Here is a 23,434-nt window from a genome sequence, read left to right on the forward strand (position 1 = left end):
TCGGTCGGTCCTTCCCCGGGTGGCCCGTGGGCTGGCCGGCTGGCCGGCTGGCTGGCTAGCTGGCTGGCTGGTTGGCTAGCTGGCCGGCTCCCTCCCTCCCTCCCTCCCTCTCCTCCCTCTTTCCCTGCCCTCCTCCCCTGGGTGTCCCTTCTCCTGCTTTTCCTGGGGCCTTGCCGCCCGGCTGGACGCGCTCCCTCTGGGCCCTGCCCGGACCCCCACATTTTTTTGGGGGGGGAGGGGGACCGGCGGGGGTCTTTTTTCAATTATTTTGATCGAGGGGGGGGGTCTCCGGCGCTCAGGAGGGCCCATCTCCCGGGAGGGGCCGGGGGCCGGGGGGATGGGGGGCTCCCCCCCGGGGGGGCCCCAGCCGCGGCCGCCGCCTCTGAGCCGCCCCCCGGGGCTGCCCCAGCCCCCGAAAGCCGCCCCGGAGCCACAGCCCGGTAAGACCCCCACCACCACCGGCCGCGCCCCCATTTTCTCCCCCCTCCCCGTTTGTTATTTGGTCCGATCCGCGACCCCCTCCCCACCACCCGGCCCCAGAAGGATTGGGGAGGGGGCTCCAGGCTGGGGGGGGGGACACACTCACACACACACACACAGGACAACCCGAATCGGGCGGGCTGGGGGAGGGTCGTTGGGCGGAGACCAAGGGGGTGGGGGGCTCCTGGGAATGTCGGGGGGGGGAGAACAGGACAGCAGGAATGTGGGGGGAGTTAGGAGAGAGGCGGTGGTGCGGTGGGGAAGAAAATGGGGAAGAAAAAGCAGATTCTGGGGAGGGGGGCGACCGCCGAGGAGGGATCGGTGTGGGGGCGGGCGGCTGAGGAACAATGAGACCCCGGAGGAAGGACGGAGACATGCGGGGGGGGTCCCGGTTTGGGGGGGGGGGAACGGCTGGGATTTTGAGGCCTTCGCCTTGGGCCCTTCCTTGGGGGGCCCCGCGCCCCCCGCCCCAGGCCCCGACAGACTCCTGTCAGGGTCTCGGAGCTGGGGGAGGGTCCCCCCCCCAAACTCTGAGGGAATCGGGGGGTTGGGAGAGACATCAAGGTGAGAGGGACAGGAGGCCGAGGGGGGGGGGAGCGGGACAGCTGCATTTTTGGGGGGGGGGTCCCCGGCTTGGTAGCCCACCCCTTAGTTGCTCACAGGCCCAGACCCTCCCCACTCCCGTGGAGAGAGCCTTCGTCCAAAGACAGGGCTGGGGGGCCATGGGGGAGACGACACCACTCCCCCAGGGGGCCGGAGACTCCCCCTGACTCCTTCCGAGTGGACCCCAGGAGGTGCAGTGGGGGAGCAGGGGTGTCTAAGACCCTAGGTCACTTAGCGACGCTCCGAGAGGTCAGCTGGGGTCTGGTGGGGACCGGGGCCAGAGCAGGTTTCTGCCCCACAAACCTCCCCCATCCCGAGAAGCTGGGCCCCCCGATTGGCCTTGGCCCCGGGGACCCCCAGCCGGCCCTGGGCCGGGGGTCCGCATCCCCCTCAGGTGGAGAGGAGGGGACCTCCCTAGAAGGAGGGGCAGCAGGGGCCACTGGAGGGGGCTTTGACCTCAGTGACCCCAAGGATCGGCCCCTTCAGCTGGCCTTTCACTGACTAGTGGTAGCCTCACCCCACCCTGCTGCTGTTGCCCCCCACTCATGGGGTGGGGGCGGGGGAGGCCGAGCCCACCTCCCCATCCCATAGCCTGCTATGCTGCTCTTGGGCACCCTCCCACCATAATAATAATATCATTATTATTATGGTACTTGCTAAGCACTTACTATGTGCCGAGCGTTGTTTTAATCATCATCATCATCAATCGTATTTATTGAGCGCTTACTATGTGCAGAGTAGATACAAGCTAATCAGGTTGGACACGGACCCCATCCCACGCAGAGCCTTCAGTCTTAATCCCCATTTTACAGATGAAGTAATTGAGGCCCAGAGAGGTTAAGTGACATGCCCAAGGTCACACAGCAGACATGTGGCGGAACTGGGAAGCCAGCACCCATATGAGTTGCCCCTCCATCTTTCTGTTCCCTATCCCCACAAGGAGCTTGCCTTCCTCCCCAACTTTACCTCCCCTGGGCCTTCCTCCTCCTCCTCCTCCCCCCTTCTCCTCCTCTGCTTCCTTCTCCTCCTCCTCCTCTCCCTGCTTCTCCTCCTCTGCTTCCTTCACCTCCTCCTCCTCTGCCTCCAACTCTCCCTTCTATGCCTTTTCCTCCTCTTCCTCCTCCTCCTCCTCTGCTTCCTTCATCTTCTCCTTGGCCTCCACCTCCTCCTCCTCCTCCACCACCACCTCCCCATTCTCCTATGCCTTTTCCTCCTCTTCCTCTTCTTCTTTCCCCTCATCAGTCCCATTGTGACCCCTCAGTGGAAGAGGCCCAGAACCTAGGTCAGAGGTGAACCTCCGATCTCGGGTGTGCAGCGAGGGCGGGTTGGGGGGGGTTCCAGACCCCTCCTCTCGGTTTATGAGGGGTGCTTAAAGTGTTGGATTGGCGGAGTCTCTTCCTGGTGATCTTCCCACTAATGAAGTCCTATCCAGGGGGTTCCCAAATTCCTGCCTGGGCCCCCTGTTGGGTGCTGAGTCCAAGCAGGGATGCTCCCCAACCCATCCTTTGCTCTTCCTTCTGGCCTTCACCCCCTCCCCACTGGCGAGGGCTCATCCAACCTTTCCTGGTCCCCAGCTCTTCCGTCATCTCTCAGCCCATAGACACCCTGGAGTTTCTCCTCCTTTCCCGCTCCTCACCACAGTTCCTGATCCCTGACCCTCAGGAGGCCTTCTCTGGCCCAGAACCCCCAAAGTGACCATGAGCCCACCTCAGACTCGTAATCCCAGGCTGACCCCTCCCTACTCCTGGTTTTCTGGACCACTGGGCTACCGGAGTAGTGGCCTATTGGAACACTGTTATACCAGACTGCTGGTCTACTGGATAATTGGTTGGAATGCTGATAATAATAGCGATGGTATTTATTAAGCGCTTACTATGTGCCAAGCACTGATCTTCTGGAGCACTGGCCTACTAGTATGTTGGTTTTCCCAGAGAGACAAGGAGCTGGACACGTTCCCTTGTTGTTTTTGGATTAGGGATTTCTCCCCATCTTCTGAGCCGAGCTGGCTTTGGAAGGGCAGTTTTCGGATTGTTTATTCGGGGAAAATCGTAGGGGGCGGCTGAGTGGAGAGGGGTCAGGAGTCCTGGGTTCACATCCCAACTTTCACCAGGCTGTTCTGGTGAGGCCGGAACTAACCTCTTCCCTCCTTCTCCGGTCTCGGTTTCCCATACTGTTAAATGGGTGGAAAAACCCCGGCTCATCCGTGGCTCCCAAGACTCTGAGCTGTCTGGGCGACAGAGTGAGGGAAACGTGGCTTCTCCAGCCCCTTCCTGTCGGTGGGGAGGAGGGCAAAGAAAGGGGAGGGGCTGCCTGGAGGCGGAGGGCATTGTAAATGGGGAAGGGGGCTGAGGTGGAGGCCAAGTTGTAAAAAGGCCCTTCTCAAGAATCAAGAGGAGGATCCTGTGACTCTGGAGGGGGTAGTGGAGAAGGGGGCTCAGCGGCCCAGGAAAGCTGGAGAATCAGTTGTATTTACTGAGCACTTACTGTGCAGAGCAATATAACAGAGCTAGTAAACACGTTCCCTGCCCACGGTGAGCTTACCGTCTAGAAGAGAATTGTGTTGTGGGACACCCCTGCCCCGTGGGCTCCCTCCCACAGATCACTCTGGCCCAGCTCCCCCAGAACCCCTCAGTTTCTCTCCCAGGGGCAGGGAGCAGCAGTGCAGATCTGCCCATCGTGCAGATCACTGGAAGAGTATGGTAGGGTTTGTCGACCCAGGCTCTGCCCACAAGGAGCTTACCGTTCAGCAGGGGAGATGGGCACTAATGTCTATTCCGGTCAGGAAGAAGGAACTGAAGGAGAGGCCCTGATGACCTACCTCTCTCTTCATCTACCGTAGGCCTCGTCGGAGAACTCCAGAGCGTCTGGGCCCCGGAGGTCGGCCCTCAGACCCCCCGCGGACGTCCGGCCTCCGATCCGCCCCCGCCGCGGGAGCGCTGGGCCGCGGGGAAGCTGGGCGAAGCCTTCCAGTTTCCGTTTCCAGCTGCCCTGGCCGAGGAGAATGGGGCCTTCGCAGCCTGAAGAATGAAGACACGACAGAACAAGGACTCAGTGAGCGGGGCCCGAGCTGGGCCGGGTGGGCCAGGGGAGGACCCGGGGGTGGGGTGGGGGGGGTGGGGGGCGGAGGATGTCTCACGCCCACCCCCGCTCCTAGATGTCGATGCGGAGCGGACGGAAGAAGGAGGCCCCGGGACCCCGGGAGGAGCTGCGATCCCGGGGTCGGGCCTCGCCGGGGGGAGCCAGCTCCTCCAGCAGTGATGGAAAAGCAGAGAAGTCCAGGCAGGCGGCGAAGGTAGGGCACCGGGCCCTCTCCCCTTCCTCCCACCAGGGATCCTCCCCCCATGACCCTCCCTCCAGTCCCGGGGGCAGGGCCCGGGGTTCGGCCCACCGGCCGGCCGGGATGCCAGCAGCCTCTCTTCCGCCCGCAGAAGGGCCGTGCGGAGGAGCCCACCACCCCCAAAGGCAGCAAGCAGGGTCCGAACGAGATCTCCGAGAGCGAAGGCGAAGAGACCAGTGCCCCCAAGAAGCCCAAAACCGAGGTGCCGTGGCTGCCCACACCCCCTTCTCCGTCCTCTGACCCAAGCCCTGCCCCCTTCCATCCCTTCCCGGAGCCTGTGTCTGAGAGGGTACTGCAGGAGGAAATGCCGGAGGGCTGGGGGGCTGGCGGGGGTGGAAGGAAGCCTGGATCTGGGACAGGGAGGGTCGGCTGAGTTGGGAATATGGGGCCGGGGAACCGTGAACCCCATGTGGGACGTGGACTGTTTCTAACCCGATTAGCTTCTATCCGCACCAGCGCTTAGTACGGTGCCTGGCACGTAATAAGTGCCTTAACGAATACCATCAACAACGCGTGTCAAACACTGTTCTAAGCGCCGGGGTAGATACAGGTTAATTAGGTCGGACGCAGTCCCCGTCCCGCGTGGGGCTCGCGGTCTAAGGAGGGAGAGCAGGTTGGGGAGGGACGAAGGGGGGCCAATTGAGGCGGACATTGGGAGGAAATTGGGTTATAGGGAAGGGCGTGAGGGGAGACCAGGGGGCTTTCGGAGGAGACGGAGGTTGGGAAGAACCAAAGCCCAGGGCCGGGGCGGTGGGCGGTCAGTCAGCCAGTCAATCGTACTTATTGAACGCCGACTGCGTGCAGAGCACTGGACTGAGTTCATTTCTTCAATTCAAGTGTATTTATTGAGCGCCGTGTGCCGACCACTCTACTGAGTGCTTGGGAGAGTACGCTACAACAGCGAACAGGCACGTTCCTTGCCCACAACGAGCTTACAGTCTTGGTGGAATGCAACAGAACAATATTAACAGACCCATTCCCCGCCCTCGACGAGCACACGGTCCGAAGCGGGAGGACGGGCCCCGCGGCGACGGCGGCCCGGGCCGGGGGTGGGCCGGTGCTGACCGCAGCGCCTCCATCCCCTCCCGCCCCCAACCCCGGGCAGGAACGGCCCCGGCCTCAGTCGCCCTCCGACCTGGACAGCCTGGACGGGCGGAGTCTGAACGGCGACACGAGCAGCGACCCCCGGGACATCGACCAGGACAACCGAAGTACCTCCCCCAGCATTTACAGCCCCGGCAGCGTGGAGAACGACTCCGACTCTTCCTCCGGCCTGGCCCAGGGCCCCGCCCGCCCCTACCACCCGCCGCCCCCCGACGGCGCCCCGCGCCCCCCGGACCACCCCGCCGGCTACCGGCCCCCGGCGGAGCCCCCGGCCGCCAGGCTGTTCCAGGCTCTGCCCGGGGCACCCCCGGCCCACCCCCAGCTGTACGGCGGGGCCGCCGGCGGGGGCCTGCTGGCCGGCCCCAAGGTAGGAGGTGCCACCCCGGCCGCGGGCACCCCCGGCCCAGGGAAGCAGCAGCACCCCCCGCCCACCACCCCCATTTCCTTGTCCGGGCCGGGGGCCGGCGGGCCCCCCGCCAAGCCTCCCCCGCCCCCCGGGGTAGGCGGCAACCCACCTCCCGCTCCCCCGCCAGCACCCTTCCCCCACGTGGCCCCCAATCTGCCCCCGCCCCCGGCCCTGCGGCCCCTCAACAATGCCCCGGCCTCCTCCCCGGGGCTGGGCGGCCAGCCTCTGCCCGGGCACCTCCCCTCTCCCCACGCCGTGGGGCAGGGGCTGGGCGGGCTGGCCACCGGCCCTGACAAGGGCCCCGCCCTGGCCCCCTCGCCCCACCCGATGCCCCCCGCGGCCGCTGCCACCCCCTCCTCCTCCAGCCCGGCCGCCCCTCTGAGGTACCACTACGCCTCTTCCGGTGGTTCGGCCTCTGCCTCCTCTGGCCCTTCTTCCTGCCCTCCCTCGTCGTCGTCCTCCTCCTCCTCCTCTTCCTCCTCCTCCTCCTCCTCCTCCTCCTCCTCTTCCTCGACGGCCTCCCAGTACCCGGCTTCCCAGGCGCTGCCCAGTTACCCCCACTCCTTCCCTCCCCCAGCCGGCCTGTCGGTGTCCAGCCAGCCCCCCAAGTACACTCAGCCGTCCCTGCCTTCGCAGCCGGTGTGGAGCCAGGCGCCCCCGCCCCCCCCCGCCCTACGGCCGCCTCCTGGCCAACGCCAACAGCCACCCGGCCCCCTTCCCCGCCCCACCAGCCGGGCAGCCTCCCTCCCACCCCCCGGCCCCGCCTCACCACCACCTCCATCACCACCAACAGCAGGCCCAGCCGCAGCACGGGGGGCCCGGGGGGTACCCCCACCCGCTGGAGGGCAGCGCCGCTCACCACTCGCACCCCTACGCCCTGTCCCTGCGCCCCTACCCGCCGGGCCCGGCCCACCTCCCTCCACCCTCCCACGGCCAGGCTCCCTACGGCCAAGCCGCCCCGCCTGGGCCCACCGCTTCTGCTGCCTCAGCTGCCATCGCCTCCTCCTCCTCCTCCTCCTCCTCCTCCTCTTCTTCCTCCTGCCCCTCTTCTTCCTCCTCCTCTTCTTCCTCCTCTCAAGGGCCCTACCCCTGCTCCCACCCGTCCCCGTCCCAGGGCCCCCCTCCCGCCCCGTACTCCTTCCCCCCAGCCCCCCCTGTCACCTCAGCCACCCTGTCCACCGTCATCGCCACGGTCACCTCCTCCCCGGCCAGCTACAAAACGGCCTCCCCGCCCGGACCCCCATCCTACGGCAAGCGCCCCCCGTCCCCCGGGCCCTACAAGACGGCCACCCCTCCGGGGTATAAGCCGGGGTCTCCCCCCACCTTCCGCACGGCGACCCCGCCGAGTTACCGGGGCGCCTCGCCCCCGGGAGCCCCCGGGACTTTCAAGCCGGGCTCGCCCCCGGCGGGGCCCGGGCCGCCCCTCAGCGCGGCTCAGATCAAACAGGAGCCGGCCGAGGAGTACGAGGGGCCCGAGAGCCCGGCCCCCGCCGTCCGCAGCCCCTCGCCGGCCCCCAAGGTGGTGGACGTGCCCAGCCACGCCAGCCAGTCAGCCAGGTGAGGGGCAGGAGGAGGAGGAGGAGATGGGAGTGGGGGGTGAGAAGGGCACACCTCACTCGGGGAAGACCATGTGGGGCAATTTAGGGGTCAAAGGGAGGCAGAGGGAGGACCAGGTAATAATAATAATGATGGCATTCATTAAGCGCTTACTATGTGCAAAGCACACAGAGATCACAAGGTGATCAGGTTGTCCCACAGGGGGCTCACAGTCTTCATCCCCATTTGACAGATGAGGCAACTGAGGCCCAGAGAAGTCAAGTGACTTACCCAAGTGACAATTGGCAGAGCGGAAAGAGTACGGGCTTTGGAGTCAGAGGCTGAGGGATCAAATCCCGGCTCCGCCAATTGTCAGCTGTGTGACTTTGGGCAGGTCACTTCACTTCTCTGGGCCTCGATTCCCTCATCTGTAAAATGGGGATGAAGACTGTGAGCCCCACGTGGGACAACCTCATCACCTTGTATCCCCCCCCCCCAGTGCTTAGAACAGTGCTTTGCACATAGCGCTTAACAAATGCCATCATCATCACCATCTCCGACTCCAGAGCCCGGGATCTTTCCCACTGAGCCACAGTAGTAGTGGTAGTAGTAGTAGTAGTAGTAGTAGTAGTAGTAGTAGTAGTAGTAGGGGTAGTAGTAATAATAATAAGGATGGTATTTGTTAAGCGCTTACTATGTGCAAAGCACCGTTGTAGTAGTAGTAGTAGTAGTAGTAGTAGTAGTAGTAGTAGTAGTAGCCGCCATGATAGTAATAATAATAATAATAATAATAATAATAATGGTATTTGTTAAGCACTTACTATGTAGCCGTGATAACAATAATAATAATAATAATGATGGTATTTGTTAAGTGCTTACTATGTGCAAAGCACTGTTCTAAGCGCAGTAGTAGTAGTAGTTCTAGCCATGATAATAATAATAATAATGATGGTATTTGTTAAGCGCTTACTATGTTCAAAGCACTGTTGTAGTAGTAGTAGTAGTTGTACTAGCCATGATAACGATAATAATAATAATAATGATGGTATTTGTTAAGTGCTTACTATGTGCAAAGCACTGTTCTAAGCGCAGAAGTAGTAGTAGTACTAGCCATGATAATAATAATAATAATAATGATGGTATTTGTTAAGCGCTTACTATGTGCAAAGCACTGTTCTAAGCGCTGGGGAGGATACAAGGTGATCAGGTTGTCCCACATGGGGCTCACAATTTTAATCCCCATTTTACAGATGGGTAACTGAGGCACTGAGAAGTTAAATGGCTTGCCCAAGGTCACACAGCTGACAAGTGGCGGAGCTGGGATTCGAACCTGTGACCTCTGACTCCCAAGCTCTTTCCACTGAGCCACGCTGCTTCTATATGATATTTATTAAGCACCTACAGAAGCAGCGTGGCTCAGTGGAAAGAGCCCGGGCTTGGGAGTCAGAGGCCATGGGTTCTAATCCCGGCTCCACCATGTGTCTGCTGTGTGACCTTGGGCAAGTCACTTAACTTCTCTGAGCCTCAGTTACCTCATCTGCAAAAGGGGGGTGAAGACTGTGAGCCCCACGTGGGACAACCTGATCACCTTGTATCCCCCCCAGCGCTTAGAACAGTGCTCTGCACATAGTAAGCGCTTCATAAACGCCATTATTATTATTATTATTATCATTATTATTATTACCTACAGTGTTGGAGAGAGGCAATTGAGTTATAGGGAGGGGCAGTTGAGAGGCGCCAATTGGACTAAAGGTAGTTGGGGGGCAGGATTTTTTGTAATATTTGTTAAGCGCTTACTGTGGGAGAAGCACGAGAAGCAGAGTGGTCTAGTGGATAGAGCACAGGCTTGGGAGTCAAGACCTAATCCCAGTTGGGCCACTTGTCCGCTGTGTGACCGTGGGCAAGTCACTTCCCTTCTCTAGGCCTCAGTTCCGTCGTCTGTAAAATGGGGATGAAGACTGGGAGCCCCATGTGGGACGTGGACTATGTCTAAACAGCGCTTAGAACAGTGCTCGGCTCCTAGTAAGCTCATCATCATCATCAATCGTATTTATTGAGCGCTTACTGTGTGCAGAGCACTGTACTAAGCGCTTGGGAAGTACAAGTTGGTAACATCTAGAGACAGTCCCTACCCAGCAGTGGGCTCACAGTCTAAAAGGGGGAGACAGAGAACAAAACCGAACATACTAACAAAATAAAATAAATAGAATAGATATGTACAAGTAAAATAAATAAATAAATAGAGCAATAAATATGTACAAACATATATACATATAAGCTCTTACCATCATTATTATTATTAGCTTGTATCCACCCCAGTGCTTAGGACAGAGCCGGGACCGAAGTAAGCGCTTAACAAATACCATCAACGACAACATGTGTCAGACGCTGTTTTAAGTGCCGGGATGGGTACAAGTTAATTAAATCGGACTCAGTCCCTGCCCTCGCAATCCGAGCAGGCAGGAGAACAGAGATCTCCATTTTCCAGCTGAGGAAAACGAGGCCCAGAGAAGTGAAACGACTTGCCCAAGGTCACGCAGCAGACGAGGGGCAGAGCGGGGATCAGAACCCGGGTTGGCACATAGTAAGCGCTTAACAAATACCATTTTTATTATCATTCTGCCCCTGGGGCCTGGGCTCGCCCCACTAATAATAATAATAAATCATTCATTCAATCGTATTTATTGAGCGCTTTCTGTGTGCAGAGCACTGTACTGAGCGCTTGGGAGGTACAAGTTGGCAACATATAGAGACAGTCCCTACCCAACAGTGGGCTCACAGTCTAGAAGCTTCAAATCCCGGCTCCGCCGCTTGTCAGCTTTGGGCAAGTCACTTCACTTCTCTGTGCCTCAGTTCCCTCATCTGTAAAATGGGGATGAAGACTGTGAGCCCCATGGGGGACAACCTGATCACTTTGTATCCTCCCCAATGCTTAGAATAAATAAGTAAATAATAATAATGGCATTTATTAAGCACTTACTGTGTACAAAGCACTGTTCTAAGCGCTGGGGAGGTTACAAGGTTATCAGGTTGTACCACGCGGGGTTTACAGTCTTAATCCCCATTTTCCAGATGAGGTCACTGAGGCCCAGAGAAGTGAAGAGACTTGCCCAAAGTCACACAGCTGACAATTGTTGGAGCCGGGATTTGAACCCATGACCTCTGACGCCAAAGCCCGTGCTCTTTCCACTGAGCCATGCTGCTTTTCTATAAGCACCACTCTGTGCTTTGCACAGAGTAAGCGCTTAACAAATACCATTATTATTATCATTCTGCCCCCGGGGCCTGGGCTTACCGGTCTAATAATAACAGTGGCATTTGTTAAGTACTTACTATTTGCCAAACTCTGTTCTAAGCGCCGGCGGGGATACAAGGTGATCAGGTTGTCCCACGTGGGGTTTCCCAGTCTTCATCCCCATAGAAGCAGCGTGGCTCAGTGGAAAGAGCACGAGCTTTGGAGTCATAGGTCACGGGTTCAAATCCTAGCTCCGACAATCGTCAGCCGTGTGACTTCGGGCAAGTCACTTCACTTCTCTGGGCCTCAGTTCCCTCATCTGTCAAATGGGGAATAAGACTGTGAGCCCCCCCATGGGACAACCCGATCACCTTGTAACCTCCCCAGCGCTTAGAACAGTGCTCTGCACATAGTAAGCGCTTCATAAATGCCCTCATTATTATTTGACAGACGAGGGAACTGAGGCCTAGAGAAGTGAGGTGACTTGTCCAAAGTCACGCAGCGGACAAGTGGCGGGGCTGGGATGTTGTAAGCGCCTCATAAATGCCCTCATTATTGACAGATGAGGGAAGTGAGGCCCAGAGAAGTGAGGTGACTTGTCCAAAGTCACGCAGCGGACAAGTGGCGGGGCCGGGACGTAGTAAGCGCTTCATAAATGCCCCCATTATTGACAGATGAGGGAAACGAGGCCCAGAGAAGTGAGGTGACTTGTCCAAAGTCACGCAGCGGACAAGTGGCGGGGCCGGGACGTAGTAAGCGCTTCATAAATGCCCTCATTATTGACAGAGGAGGGAAGTGAGGCCCAGAGAAGTGAGGTGACTTGTCCAAAGTCACACAGCGGACAAGCGGCGGGGCCGGGATGTAGTAAGCGCTTCATAAATGCCCTCATTATTGACAGAGGAGGGAAGTAAGGCCCAGAGAAGTGAGGTGACTTGTCCAAAGTCACGCGGTGGGCAAGCGGCGGGGCCGGGATGTAGTAAGCGCTTCACAAATGCCCTCATTATTGACAGATGAGGGAAGTGAAGCCCAGAGAAGTGAGTTGACTTGTCCAAAGTCACGCAGCGGACAAGCGGCGGGGCCGGGACGTAGTAAGCGCTTCATAAATGCCCTCACTATTGACAGAGGAGGGAAGCGAGGCCCAGAGAAGTGAGGTGACTTGTCCAAAGTCACGCGGTGGGCAAGCGGCGGGGCCGGGATGTAGTAAGCGCTTCACAAATGCCCTCATTATTGACAGATGAGGGAAGTGAAGCCCAGAGAAGTGAGTTGACTTGTCCAAAGTCACGCAGCGGACAAGTGGCGGGGCTGGGATGTAGTAAGCGCTTCATAAATGCCCTCATTATTGACAGAGGAGGGAAGTGAGGCCCAGAGAAGTGAGGTGACTTGTCCAAAGTCACACAGCGGACAAGTGGCGGGGCCGGGATGTAGTAAGCGCTTCATAAATGCCCTCATTATTGACAGAGGAGGGAAGTGAGGCCCAGAGAAGTGAGGTGACTTGTCCAAAGTCACACAGCGGACAAGTGGCGGGGCAGGGATGTAGTAAGCGCTTCATAAATGCCCTCATTATTGACAGAGGAGGGAAGTGAGGCCCAGAGAAGTGAGGTGACTTGTCCAAAGTCACGCAGCGGACAAGTGGCGGGGCCGGGATTGGAGGCCGCTAGGCCTCGACGTTGCGGGAGCAGTGGGGGTCGGATTGTGAGGCGGGGTTCATTCATTCATTCATTTATTGTGTGCAGAGCACTGTACTAAGCGCTTGGGAAGTCCAAGTTGGTAACATACAGGGACGGTCCCTACCCAGTAGCAGGTTCTGGTTGGGGTGTGTTTGTGTGAGGGCTTAAGGGGAGGGGGATTGATGGGGGTGGGGGCGACGACGGTGATGGCGGGGCTTCTCCTCAGGTTCAACAAACACCTGGACCGCGGGTTCAACTCGTGCGCGCGCAGCGACCTGTACTTCGTGCCCCTCGACGGCTCCAAGCTGGCCAAGAAGCGCGCGGACCTGCTGGAGAAGGGGCGGCGCGAGGCCGAGCAGCGCGCGCGCGAGGAGAAGGAGCGAGAGCGAGAGCGCGAGCGCGAGAAGGAGCGCGAGCGGGAGAAGGAGCGCGAGCTCGAGCGGAGCGTGGTGAGTGCCCCACCGCGCATGCGCCACCTGCCCCACACACTCTCTCTCTCTCCCCCCCCCCGCCGTGCTCCGGCCCGCCCGCGCAGGCGCACTGACCGGGCGGGCGGACCCACCGCAGCGCCCCCTGGAGGCTGGGAACGCCCTGACCCCACCACCAACCCCCGGCCAGCCTGCGCAGGCGCACTGACCGGGCGGGCGGACCCACCGCAGCGCCCCCTGGAGGCTGAGGACGCCCTGACACACCCCGTCCCGGCCAGCCCGCGCAGGCGCACTGACCGGGCGGGCGGACCCACCGCAGCGCCCCCTGGAGGCTTGGAACGCCCTGACACTACCACCACCTCCTGCCAGCCCGCGCAGGCGCACTGACTGGGCGGGAGGACCCACCGCAGCGCCCCCTGGAGGCTGGGACCGCTCTGACACCCCCCCCCCCGGCCAGCCCGCGCAGGCGCACTGACCGGGCGGGAGGACCCACCGCAGCGCCCCCTGGAGTCTGGGAACGCCCTGACACCCCCCCCGCCGCCCCTTCAGTAATAATAATAATAATAATAATAATGGCCTTTATTAAAAGCTTACTATAATAATAATAATAATGGCATTTGTTTAGTGCTTACTATGTGCAAAGCACTGTTCTAAGCGTTTGGGAGGTGACAAGGTGATCAGGTTGTCCCATGGGGGGCTCATAGATGAAGACTGGCACTCAACAAATGCCATTATTATTATTATTATTAACAAATGCCATCATCATCATCATTAGTATTACTGAGCATGTTTAACAAATGCCATCATTATTATTATTGTTGAGCACTTACTGGGTGTAGAGCATTCATTCATTCAATTGTATTTACTGAGCACTTTCTGTGTGCAGAGCACTGGACTAAGCGCTTGGGAAGCACAGGTCGGCAACATATAGAGACGGTCCCTACCCAACAACGGGCTCACAGTTTAGAAGGGGGAGAGCTGTACTAAGCGCTTGAGAGAGGACACTAGAATAATAAGCAGACACATTCCCCGCCCACCACGAGCCCACCAGAGGGGGAGACTGGACATTATTATCCATTCATTTATTCAGCCGTATTTATTGGGCGCTTACTGGGTGCAGAGCACTGAGCGCTTGGGAGAAGATATGAGAACAAGAAACAGACACATTCCGTGCCCACCGTGAGCTTACGGTCCAGAGGGGGAGACCGGATGTTATTATCCATTCACTCATTTGTTCGATCAGTCGTATTTATTGAGCACATACTGGGTGCAGAGCATTGTATTAAGCGCTCGATCAGTCGTATTTATTGAGCACTTACTTGGTGCAGAGCACTGTACTAAGCGCTCAGGAGAAGACACTATATTTTGTTTTGTTGTTTGTCTCCCCCTTCTAGACTGTGAGCCCATTGTTGGGTAGGGACCGTCTCTATATGTCACCAACTTGTACTTCCCAAGCGCTTAGTACAGTGCTCTGCACACGGTAAGCACTCAATAAATACGATTGAATGAAAGACACTAGAACGATAAACAGTAAACAGACACAGTCCGCGCCCACCGCGTGAGCTTACGGTCCAGAGGGGGAGACGGGCCGTTATTATTATCCATTAATTCGTTCGGTCGTATTTATTGAGCGCTAACTGTACGCAGCGCTTGGAAAGTACAATTCGGCAATAAAAAGAGGGGATCCCGGCCCACAGCGGGCTCTCAGTGTAGAAGGGGGAAGACTCCAATCAATCAATCAATCGTATTTATTGAGCGCTTACTATGTGCAGAGCACTGTACTAAGCGCTTGGGAAGTACAAATTGGCATCACATAGAGACAGTCCCTGCCCAACAGTGGGCTCACAGTCTAAAAAGGGGAGACAGAGAACAGAACCAAACATACCAACAAAATAAAATAAGTAGGCTAGAAATGTACAAGTAAAATAAATAAATAAATAAATAGAGTAATAAATATGTACAACCATATATACATATATACAGGTGCTGTGGGGAAGGGAAGGAGGTAAGATGGGGGGATGGAGGGGGGACGAGGGGGACAGGAAAGAAGGGGCTCAGTCTGGGAAGGCCTCCTGGAGGAAGTGAGCTCTCAGCAGGGCCTTGAAGGGAGGAAGAGAGCGTGCTTGGCGGATGGGCAGAGGGAGGGCATTCCAGGCCCGGGGGATGACGTGGGCCGGGGGTCGATGGCGGGACAGGCGAGAGCGAGGTACAGTGAGGAGATTAGTGGTGGAGGAGCGGAGGGTGACTCCAGAGACTCCCGCCCCTTGACCGTCCGCTTCCCGCCCGGCCCTGACGCCGCTCCCCCGTCCTCCGTCCCTCCCCCGCAGAAACTGGCCCAGGAGGGCCGGGCCCCGGTGGAGTGCCCGTCGCTGGGTCCGGTGGCCCACCGCCCGCCCTTCGAGCCCGGCAGCGCGGTGGCCACGGTGCCCCCGTACCTGGGCCCGGACACGCCGGCCCTGCGCACCCTGAGCGAGTACGCCCGGCCCCACGTCATGTCTCCCGGCAACCGCAACCACCCGTTCTACGTGCCGCTGGGCGCCGTGGACCCGGGCCTGCTGGGCTACAACGTGCCGGCCCTGTACAGCAGCGACCCGGCCGCCCGCGAGCGGGAGCGCGAGGCCCGGGAGCGCGACCTGCGGGACCGGCTGAAGCCCGGCTTCGAGGTCAAGCCCGGCGAGCTGGAGCCGCTGCACGGCGTCCCCGGGCCCAGCCTGGACCCCTTCCCCCGGCACGGCGGCCTGGCCCTGCAGCCCGCCCCGCCCGGCCTGCATCCCTTCCCCTTCCACCCGGGCCTGGGGCCCCTGGAGCGGGAGCGGTTGGCGCTGACGGCCGGGCCCGCCCTCCGGCCCGACATGTCCTACGCCGAGCGGTTGGCGGCGGAGAGGCAGCACGCGGAGCGGGTGTCGGCCCTGGGCGGCGACCCCCTGGCCCGGCTGCAGATGCTCAACGTGACCCCACATCATCACCAGCATTCCCACATCCACTCCCACCTCCACCTCCACCAGCAGGACGCCATCCACGCCGGTGAGCCCCCGCGCCCCGCCGGTCGGTGGGCACAGCCCCGCGTTGAGCGCTTGGGACGGGACGGTAAACCGACACGTTCCCCGCCCGCAACGAGCTTGCGGTCTAGAGAAGGAGACAGGCGTGACTAGACGTTACAGCGATGGGCGTAAGCGGAGCCGGGAGGGGGGTGCGTGAAGGGAGCGAGTCCGGGAGACGCCGGAGGGAGTCGGAGGAAAGGAAAAGAGGATTTAGGCAGGGAAGGCCTCTGGGAGATGAGCCTTCATAAGGCTTTGAAGGTGGAGAGAGTCATTGTCTGGCGGAGGGGAGGAGGGAAGGCGTTCCAGGTCGGAGGCGGGACGTGGGCGAGGTATCGGAGGCGAGGTACGGTGAGGAGGTTGGCCTTAGAGAGGCAAAGTGTGAGGGCTGGGTGGTGGGAGGAAAGTAGCGAGATGAGGTAGGAGGGGGCGAGGTGACGGAATGCCTTAAAGCCGATGGTAAGGAGTTTCCGTCGGACGCGGAGGTGGATGGGCCACCACCGGACGTTCTCGAGGAGCGGGGAAACATGGACTGAGTCTTTTGGTAGAAAGATGATGCGGGGCAGCGGAGGGGGGAGAGACGGGAACTCGGTCCTCCTTGCCCGCTGCCCCCAGCCCCACCGCGGTCCGTCTCCTCGGCGTCTCCCCCGGCTCGGCCCCGCTGACGGTGCCGGCCCCCGCTCTGCCCCGTGTCCCCAGCCTCCACCTCAGTGCACCCGCTCATCGACCCCCTGGCCTCCGGGTCCCACCTCACCCGGATCCCCTATCCGGCCGGGACCATCCCCAACCCGCTCCTGCCTCACCCCCTGCACGAGAACGAGGTTCTGCGTCACCAGCTCTTCGGTGAGCCCCGGGGTCGGGGCTGGGGGGCTTGCGGGGCGGAAGGGAGGCCATCGGCGGGCTCCCGGGCACCCCAGAGCGGCCGGGGTGGAGCATCACGACGCTTAGGATGGGACGGGGACCACCGTGGGCGGGCCCTGACCCCTCCCGGTGCCCACCCCAGCCGCCCCGTACCGGGACCTGCCGGCCTCGCTCTCGGCCCCCATGTCGGCGGCCCACCAGCTGCAGGCCATGCACGCCCAGTCCGCCGAGCTGCAGCGCCTGGCCCTGGAGCAGCAGCAGTGGCTGCATGCCCATCACCCCCTGCATGGGGTACCCTTGCCAGCCCAGGAGGACTATTACAGGTAACGGGAGCGGGAGGGTCAAGGGTCGGAGGCGGGCGGTGCTCGGGGGGCCGGGGCCTGAGGCCCACTGAGCCCATCCCCTGCCCCTCTCCCGTCCCCCAACCGTCCCGCTTCTGTCCCCTCCTTCAGTCACCTGAAGAAGGAGGGCGACAAGCCCATGTGAGCTTCGCCATCCGCCTCCACCCCCAGCCGCCCGGGCCGGGGAGAGCCGCCCGCACGGAGCCACCGACCGAGCACACCAGCCCCGGAGGGCAGTGCAACCCGGGGAGGGGGCACCAGTTGGCCCCGGGAGGGGCGGGGAGGGGGCGGACGGGCCGGGGTCCCCCCCCACCCCGGGCCCTCGCCGCCCCCATCCCCTCCGCGGCACGGTGGCGGGCCCCCGCTCCCCTCCCGTTGATGTGATTTCCCATCGTTAGACGTGGCTGTTTTGAGTAGCGTCGTGTGCCGCCCTCTCCCCTCGCCCCGTCCCCGCCCCCGTGTGTGCGCGCCCCCCCCGTGACCCCGCCCCACATTCATAATTTATATATATAAATATCTATATGATGCTCTTAAAAAAAGCCCCAACTGAAACCAAACAAAAAAAAAAACAAACAAACTCACGATCCCCAGGATGGTGGCTGAAACTGGTTCTTTATTTAGTGGAGGGGGGCACGGTGGGGCTGGGGGTGGGAGGGTAGGGGGCCGGGGTTGCGTTTTGCCACTTCGGGGGGGGATGGAAGTGGGGGACCAGACCTTGAGAATTAGGGTATTGATTAGGCGGTTACTAGGACCCGAGCGTCGGGACAGATGTATCAGATCAGACCCAGTCCCCTGTCCCATTTGGAGTTAACAAACATGGGGAGGGGGAAAGATAGATACATAAACCTTGAAGAAACAGGCTCGAAGAAGTCAAATAATAATAATAATGGCATTTGTTAAACGTTTTTAACAGTATTCGTTAAGCGATTACTATTTGCCAGGAACTGTTCTAAACGCTGGGGTAGATACAACATAATCACGTTGGATGCAATCCGTGTCCCATGGGCCTCACAGTCTCAAACACCATTTTACAGATGAAGTAACTGAGGCAAATAATAATAATGATGGCATTTATTAAGCGCTTACTATGTGCAAAGCACTGTTCTAAGCCCTGGGGAGGTTCCAAGGTGATCAGGTTGTCCCACGTGGGGCTCACAGTCTCAATCCCCATTTTACAGATGAGGGAACTGAGGCTCAGAGAATGATGATGATGATGATGGCATTTATTAAGCGCTTACTATGTGCAAAGCACTGTTCTAAGCCCTGGGGAGGTTCCAAGGTGATCAGGTTGTCCCACGTGGGGCTCACAGTCTCAATCCCCATTTTACAGATGAGGTAACTGAGGCCCAGAGAAGTGAAGTGACTTGCCCAAAGTCACCCAGCTGACAGTTGGCGGAGCCGGGGTTTGAACCCATGACCTCTGACTCCAAAGCCCGGGCTCTTCTCCACTGAGCCACGCTGCTTACTGTTAAGTGACTTGCCCAAGTTCACACAGGAGACATGTGGCGGAGCTGGGATTCGAACCCATGACCTCTGACTCCAAAGCCCGTGCTCTTTCCACTGAGCCACGCTGCTTCTCTACAATGACTTGCCCAAGGTCATGCGGAGGGAAGTGGCAGATCCGGGATTAGAACCCAGGCCTGTGCTCTTTCCATAGGCCTTGAGCAGCCAGAGATGCTCTACTCTCCCGGCCAGGAGACCCTTCTGAAGGATGGGTCATATTTATTGAGCGCATACTGTGTGCAGAGCACTGTACTAAGTGGTTGGGTGAGTATAACAGACACATTACCTGCCCACAGCGGGTGTGGGTGGATGTGAAGAGAGCAGTGAGGCCTATAAACGGTGAGGCGTTAGTACTGAATTGTACTTTCCAAGCGCTCAGTACAGTGCTCTGCCCACAGTAAGCGCTCAATAAATATCATCATCATCAATTGTATTTATTGAGCACTTACTATGTGCAGAGCACTGTACTAAGCGCTTGGGAAGTACAAATTGGCAACATATAGAGACAGTCCCTACCCAACAGTGGGCTCACAGTCTGAAAGGGAGAGACAGAGAACAAAACCAAACATACTAACAAAATAAAATAAATAGAATAGATATGTACAAATAAAATAAATAAATAAATAGAGTAAAAAATATGTACAAACGTATATACATATATACAGGTGCTGTGGGGAAGGGAAGGAGGTAAGATGGGGGAATGGAGAGGGGGACAAGGGGGAGAGGAAGGAAGGGGCTCCGTCTGGGAATAAATATGACTGAATAATACTGATGATGGCATTTGTGAAGCGCTTACTCTGTGCCAAGCACTGTTCTAAGCACTGGGGGGGGATACAAAGTAATCAGGTTGTCCCACGTGGGGCTCACAGCCTTGATCCCCGTTTTACAGATGAGATAACTGAGGCCCAGAGAAGTGAAGTGATTTGCCCAAAGTCACACAGCTGACAGGTGGCGGAGCCGGGATTAGAACCCATGACCTCTGACTCCCGAGCCCGGTCTCTTTCCACTGAGCCACGCTGCTTGGCTTAGAACAGTGCTTGGCACATAGTAAGCGCTCAACAAATACCATCGTTATTATTATTATTAGTGGGGCAAGCCCAGGCCCGGGGGGCAGAATGATAATAAAGATGGTATTTGTTGTTCTCCTGAGTGAATGTATATATAATGATGGTATTTGTTTAGCGCTTACTATGTGCAAAGCGCTGTTCTAAGCACTGGGGGGATACAAGGTGAACAGGTTGTCCCACGTGGGGCTCACAGTCTTAATCCCCATTTGACAGATGAGGTAACTGGGGCACAGAGAAGTGAAGTGACTTGCCCAAAGTCACACAGCTGACAATTGGCACAGCTGGGATTTGAACCCATGACCTCTGACTCCAAAGCCCGGGCTCATTCCACTGAGCCATGCTGCTTCTCTCTATATAAAGTATATCAATCAATCAATCGTATTTATTGAGCACTTGCTGTGTGCAGAGCACTGTACTAAGCGCTTGGGAAGTCCAAGTTGGCAACATATAGAGACAGTCCCTACCCAACAGTGGGCTCACAGTCTAAAAGGGGGAGACAGAGAACAAAACCAAACATACTAACAAAATAAAATAAATAGATATGTACAAAATGTATGTAAAGTATATAAAGTGGGCAAAGAAGGGGGGAAAATGCCCAGGGGTGGCCTGGTTGGTCAACTTCACAGCCTGACGACGATTGATGATGATGATGAAGTTGAGGGGTGAAATGAGGGAAACTGAGGCCCAGGACGGAAGTGAAAGCAGCTGGGACCTTCTGACAGGATGGGAGTGGAACAGGAGTCCTCGGGCTAAAGGGACTCAAAAGACACATTCCCCCCCCCCCACTAAAACATCCTTCACTTTGATCTCTCAACCCAGTCACCACACTGTCCCTTTAAGAGCCGCGGGCGGAGTTGCGCGCGCACCTCTCCGAAACCCGAAGCCCTTCGGGTCCTTCCGCCGCGGGTGGGCGGGGACGGTCCTGTCCAATCAGCGCTCGGTCTATTTGCATGACGGCGAGGCGTGCTATTTCTTGGACTCCTCGGGCGAAATAAGGGGGGATTACTTCCGGAAGAGGAATTTTGGGGTGGGGGTTTGCCCTTTGACCTTTATGGGGGGCTTGGGCGCCTTTGGAGAAGGGGGCCGGAAAAGGTCACCCTCAGTAGAAAGAGAGTCTCTAGACGCCAGGCCTCTCCCATCGAGAAAAAGGTGGTAGTGTTACAGCTCTTTTAGAATTTGTCTAGTAGGTTTTCCTGCTTTGGCTGGGAAGCCCTTCATGATTTGGTGGAAAACAGAAAAGGAAGTGTATTAGTCTAATACGTTCTGTTCTTCTTTCAGTGTAGTCCTTTAACCGTAGTAAGTGCCTACTGCGTGCAGAACAGTGTACTGAGTATTAGGTTCTATTCTCAGTTGATTGTAGTCATTCAATCGTATTTATTGAGCGCTTACTGTGTGCTGAGCACTGTACTAAGCGCTTGGGTCCATTCTCAATTGATTACAGTCATTTCCTCATTCAATCGTATTTATTGAGCGCTTACTGTGTGCAGAGCACTGTACTAAGCGCTTGGGCCCGTTCTCAATTAATTATAATCATTCACTCATTCAATCGTGTTTATTGAGCGCTTACTGTGTGCAGGGCACTGGACTAAGCGCTTGGGTCCATTCTCAATTGATTATAGTCATTCACTCAATCGTATTTATTGAGCGCTTACTGTGTGCAGAGCATTGTACTAAGCGCTTGGGTCCATTCTCAATTGATTATAGTCATTCAATAGTATTTATTGAGCACTTACGGTGTGCAGAGCACTGTACTAAGCGCTTGAGTCCATTCTCAATTGATTATAGTCATTCACTCATTCAATCGTATTTATTGAGTGCTTCCTGTGTGCAGAGCACTGTAGTAAGCGTTTGGGTCCGTTCTCAATTGATTATAGTCATTTCCTCATTCAATCGTATTTATTGAGCATTTACTGTGTGCAGAGCACTGTACTAAGCGCTCGGGTCCGTTCTCAATTGATTACAGTCATTCATTCATTCAACCGTATTTATTGAGGGCTTACTGTGTGCAGAGCACTGTACTAAGCGCTTGGGTCCGTTCTCAATTGATTATAGACATTCCCTCACTCAATCGTATTTATTGAGTGCTTACTGTGTGCAGAGCACTGTACTAAGCGCTTGGCTCCATTCTCAAGTGATTATAGTCATTCCCTCACTCAATCGTATTTATTGAGTGCTTACTGTGTGCAGAGCACTGGACTAAGCGCTTGGGTCCATTCTCAATTGATTATAGTCATTTCCTCATTCAATCATATTTATTGAGCGTTTACTGTGTGCAGAGCACTGTAGTAAGCGCTTGGGTCCGTTCTCAATGATTATAGTCATTTCCTCATTCAATCGTATTTATTGAGCACTTACTGTGTGCAGAGCACTTACTAAGCGCTTGGGTCCGTTCTCAATTGATTATAGTCATTCACTCATTCAATCGTATTTATTGAGCACTTACTGTGTGCAGAGCACTGTACTAAGCGCTTGGGTCCGTTCTCAATTGATTATAGTCATTCACTCATTCAATCGTATTTATTGAGCGCTTACTGTGTGCAGAGCACTGTACTAAGCGCTTGGGAAGTATAAAAGTTAGCACAAGTCAGCAGGAAGTTGCGGGTTTTAGTTTGAAGCACGTCGACAACTCATTACGTTCCCCACGTTTGCAGTTACTTCGTTTGTAAAAAAAAAGGGTTATTCATTCAACCGTATTTATTGAGCGCTTACTGTGTGCAGAGCACTATACTAAGCGCTTGGAAAGTACAAGTTGGCAACATATGGAGACGGTCCGACCCATTATGTTCCCAACTTTTGCAGTTACCTCGTTTGTAAAAAAGGGTTAGTCATTCATTCAACCGTATTTATTAAGCGCTTACTGTGTGCAGAGCACTGTACTAAGCGCTTGGAAAGGACAAGTTGGCAACATATAGAGATGGTCCCTACCCAACAACGGTCAATCGTGGGTATTTATTATTATTATTATTATTATTATGGCATTTATTAAGCGCTCACTATGTCCCCTTCTAGACTGTGAGCCCGTTGTTAGAGAAGCAGTGTGGCTCAGTGGAAAGAGCCCGGGCTTTGGAGTCAGAGGTCATGGGTTCAAATCCCGGATCCACCAACTGTCAGCTGTGTCAGTCACTTCATTCATTCATTCAATCGTATTTATTGAGCGCTTACTGTGTGCAGAGCACTGTACTAAGTGCTTGGGAAGTACAAGTTGGCAACATCTAGAGACGGGCCCTACCCAACAGTGGGCTCACGGTCTAGAAGGGGGAGACAGACAACAAAATAAATAATATTAACAAAATAAAATAAATAGAATAAATATGTACAAATAGAGTAATAAATCCGCACAAACATATATACATATATACAGGTGCTGTGGGGAGGGGAAGGAGGTAAGGTGGGAGGGATCAATCAATCAATCAATCAATCGTATTTATTGAGCGCTTACTGTGTGCAGAGCACTGTACTAAGCGCTTGGGAAGTACAAGTTGGCAACATATAGAGACGGTCCCTACCCAACAGTGGGCTCACAGTCTGAAAGGGGGAGACAGAGAACAAAACCAAACATACTAACAAAATAAAATAAAAACGAAATTAAATAATGGGGAGGAAGAAGAGGAGGGGGAGTTGGCCTCAGTTCCCTCATCTGCAAAATGGGGATTAAAACTGCGAGCCCCTGGATGGGACAACCTCATCACCTTGTAACCTCCCCAGTGCTTAGAACAGTGCTTTGCACAGGGTAAGCGCTTATCAAATAGCATCATTGTTATTATTATTAGGGACCCTCTCTATGTTCTCTGAGCCTCCGTTACCTCATCTGCAAAATGGGGATTAAGA

The 23,434-nt window shown here is 56.6% G+C and overlaps 1 protein-coding gene and 1 non-coding gene across 2 annotated transcripts; both read left to right on the forward strand.

The window, feature by feature from the left end:
* The first annotated feature begins 392 nt into the window (after positions 1-392).
* On the forward strand, positions 393-17,262 carry ATN1 (atrophin 1). Its single transcript, XM_038768022.1, is given in 11 exon segments — positions 393-440; positions 3,923-4,134; positions 4,238-4,375; positions 4,512-4,622; positions 5,526-6,590; positions 6,592-7,487; positions 12,595-12,817; positions 15,124-15,820; positions 16,534-16,677; positions 16,838-17,018; positions 17,148-17,262. Coding segments are annotated over 10 exon segments (3,516 nt in total). The 5' UTR covers positions 393-440; positions 3,923-4,107; the 3' UTR covers positions 17,182-17,262.
* A 3,497-nt stretch (positions 17,263-20,759) lies between these two features.
* On the forward strand, positions 20,760-20,821 carry LOC119946646. Its single transcript, XR_005456443.1, has one exon. It is a non-coding gene; the product is annotated as a U7 small nuclear RNA (small nuclear RNA).
* Positions 20,822-23,434: the final 2,613 nt, after the last annotated feature.

The sequence above is a fragment of the Tachyglossus aculeatus genome, chromosome 27 (genome assembly GCF_015852505.1).
Source record: "Tachyglossus aculeatus isolate mTacAcu1 chromosome 27, mTacAcu1.pri, whole genome shotgun sequence".
In the NCBI taxonomy this organism is placed as follows: Eukaryota; Metazoa; Chordata; class Mammalia; order Monotremata; family Tachyglossidae; genus Tachyglossus; species Tachyglossus aculeatus.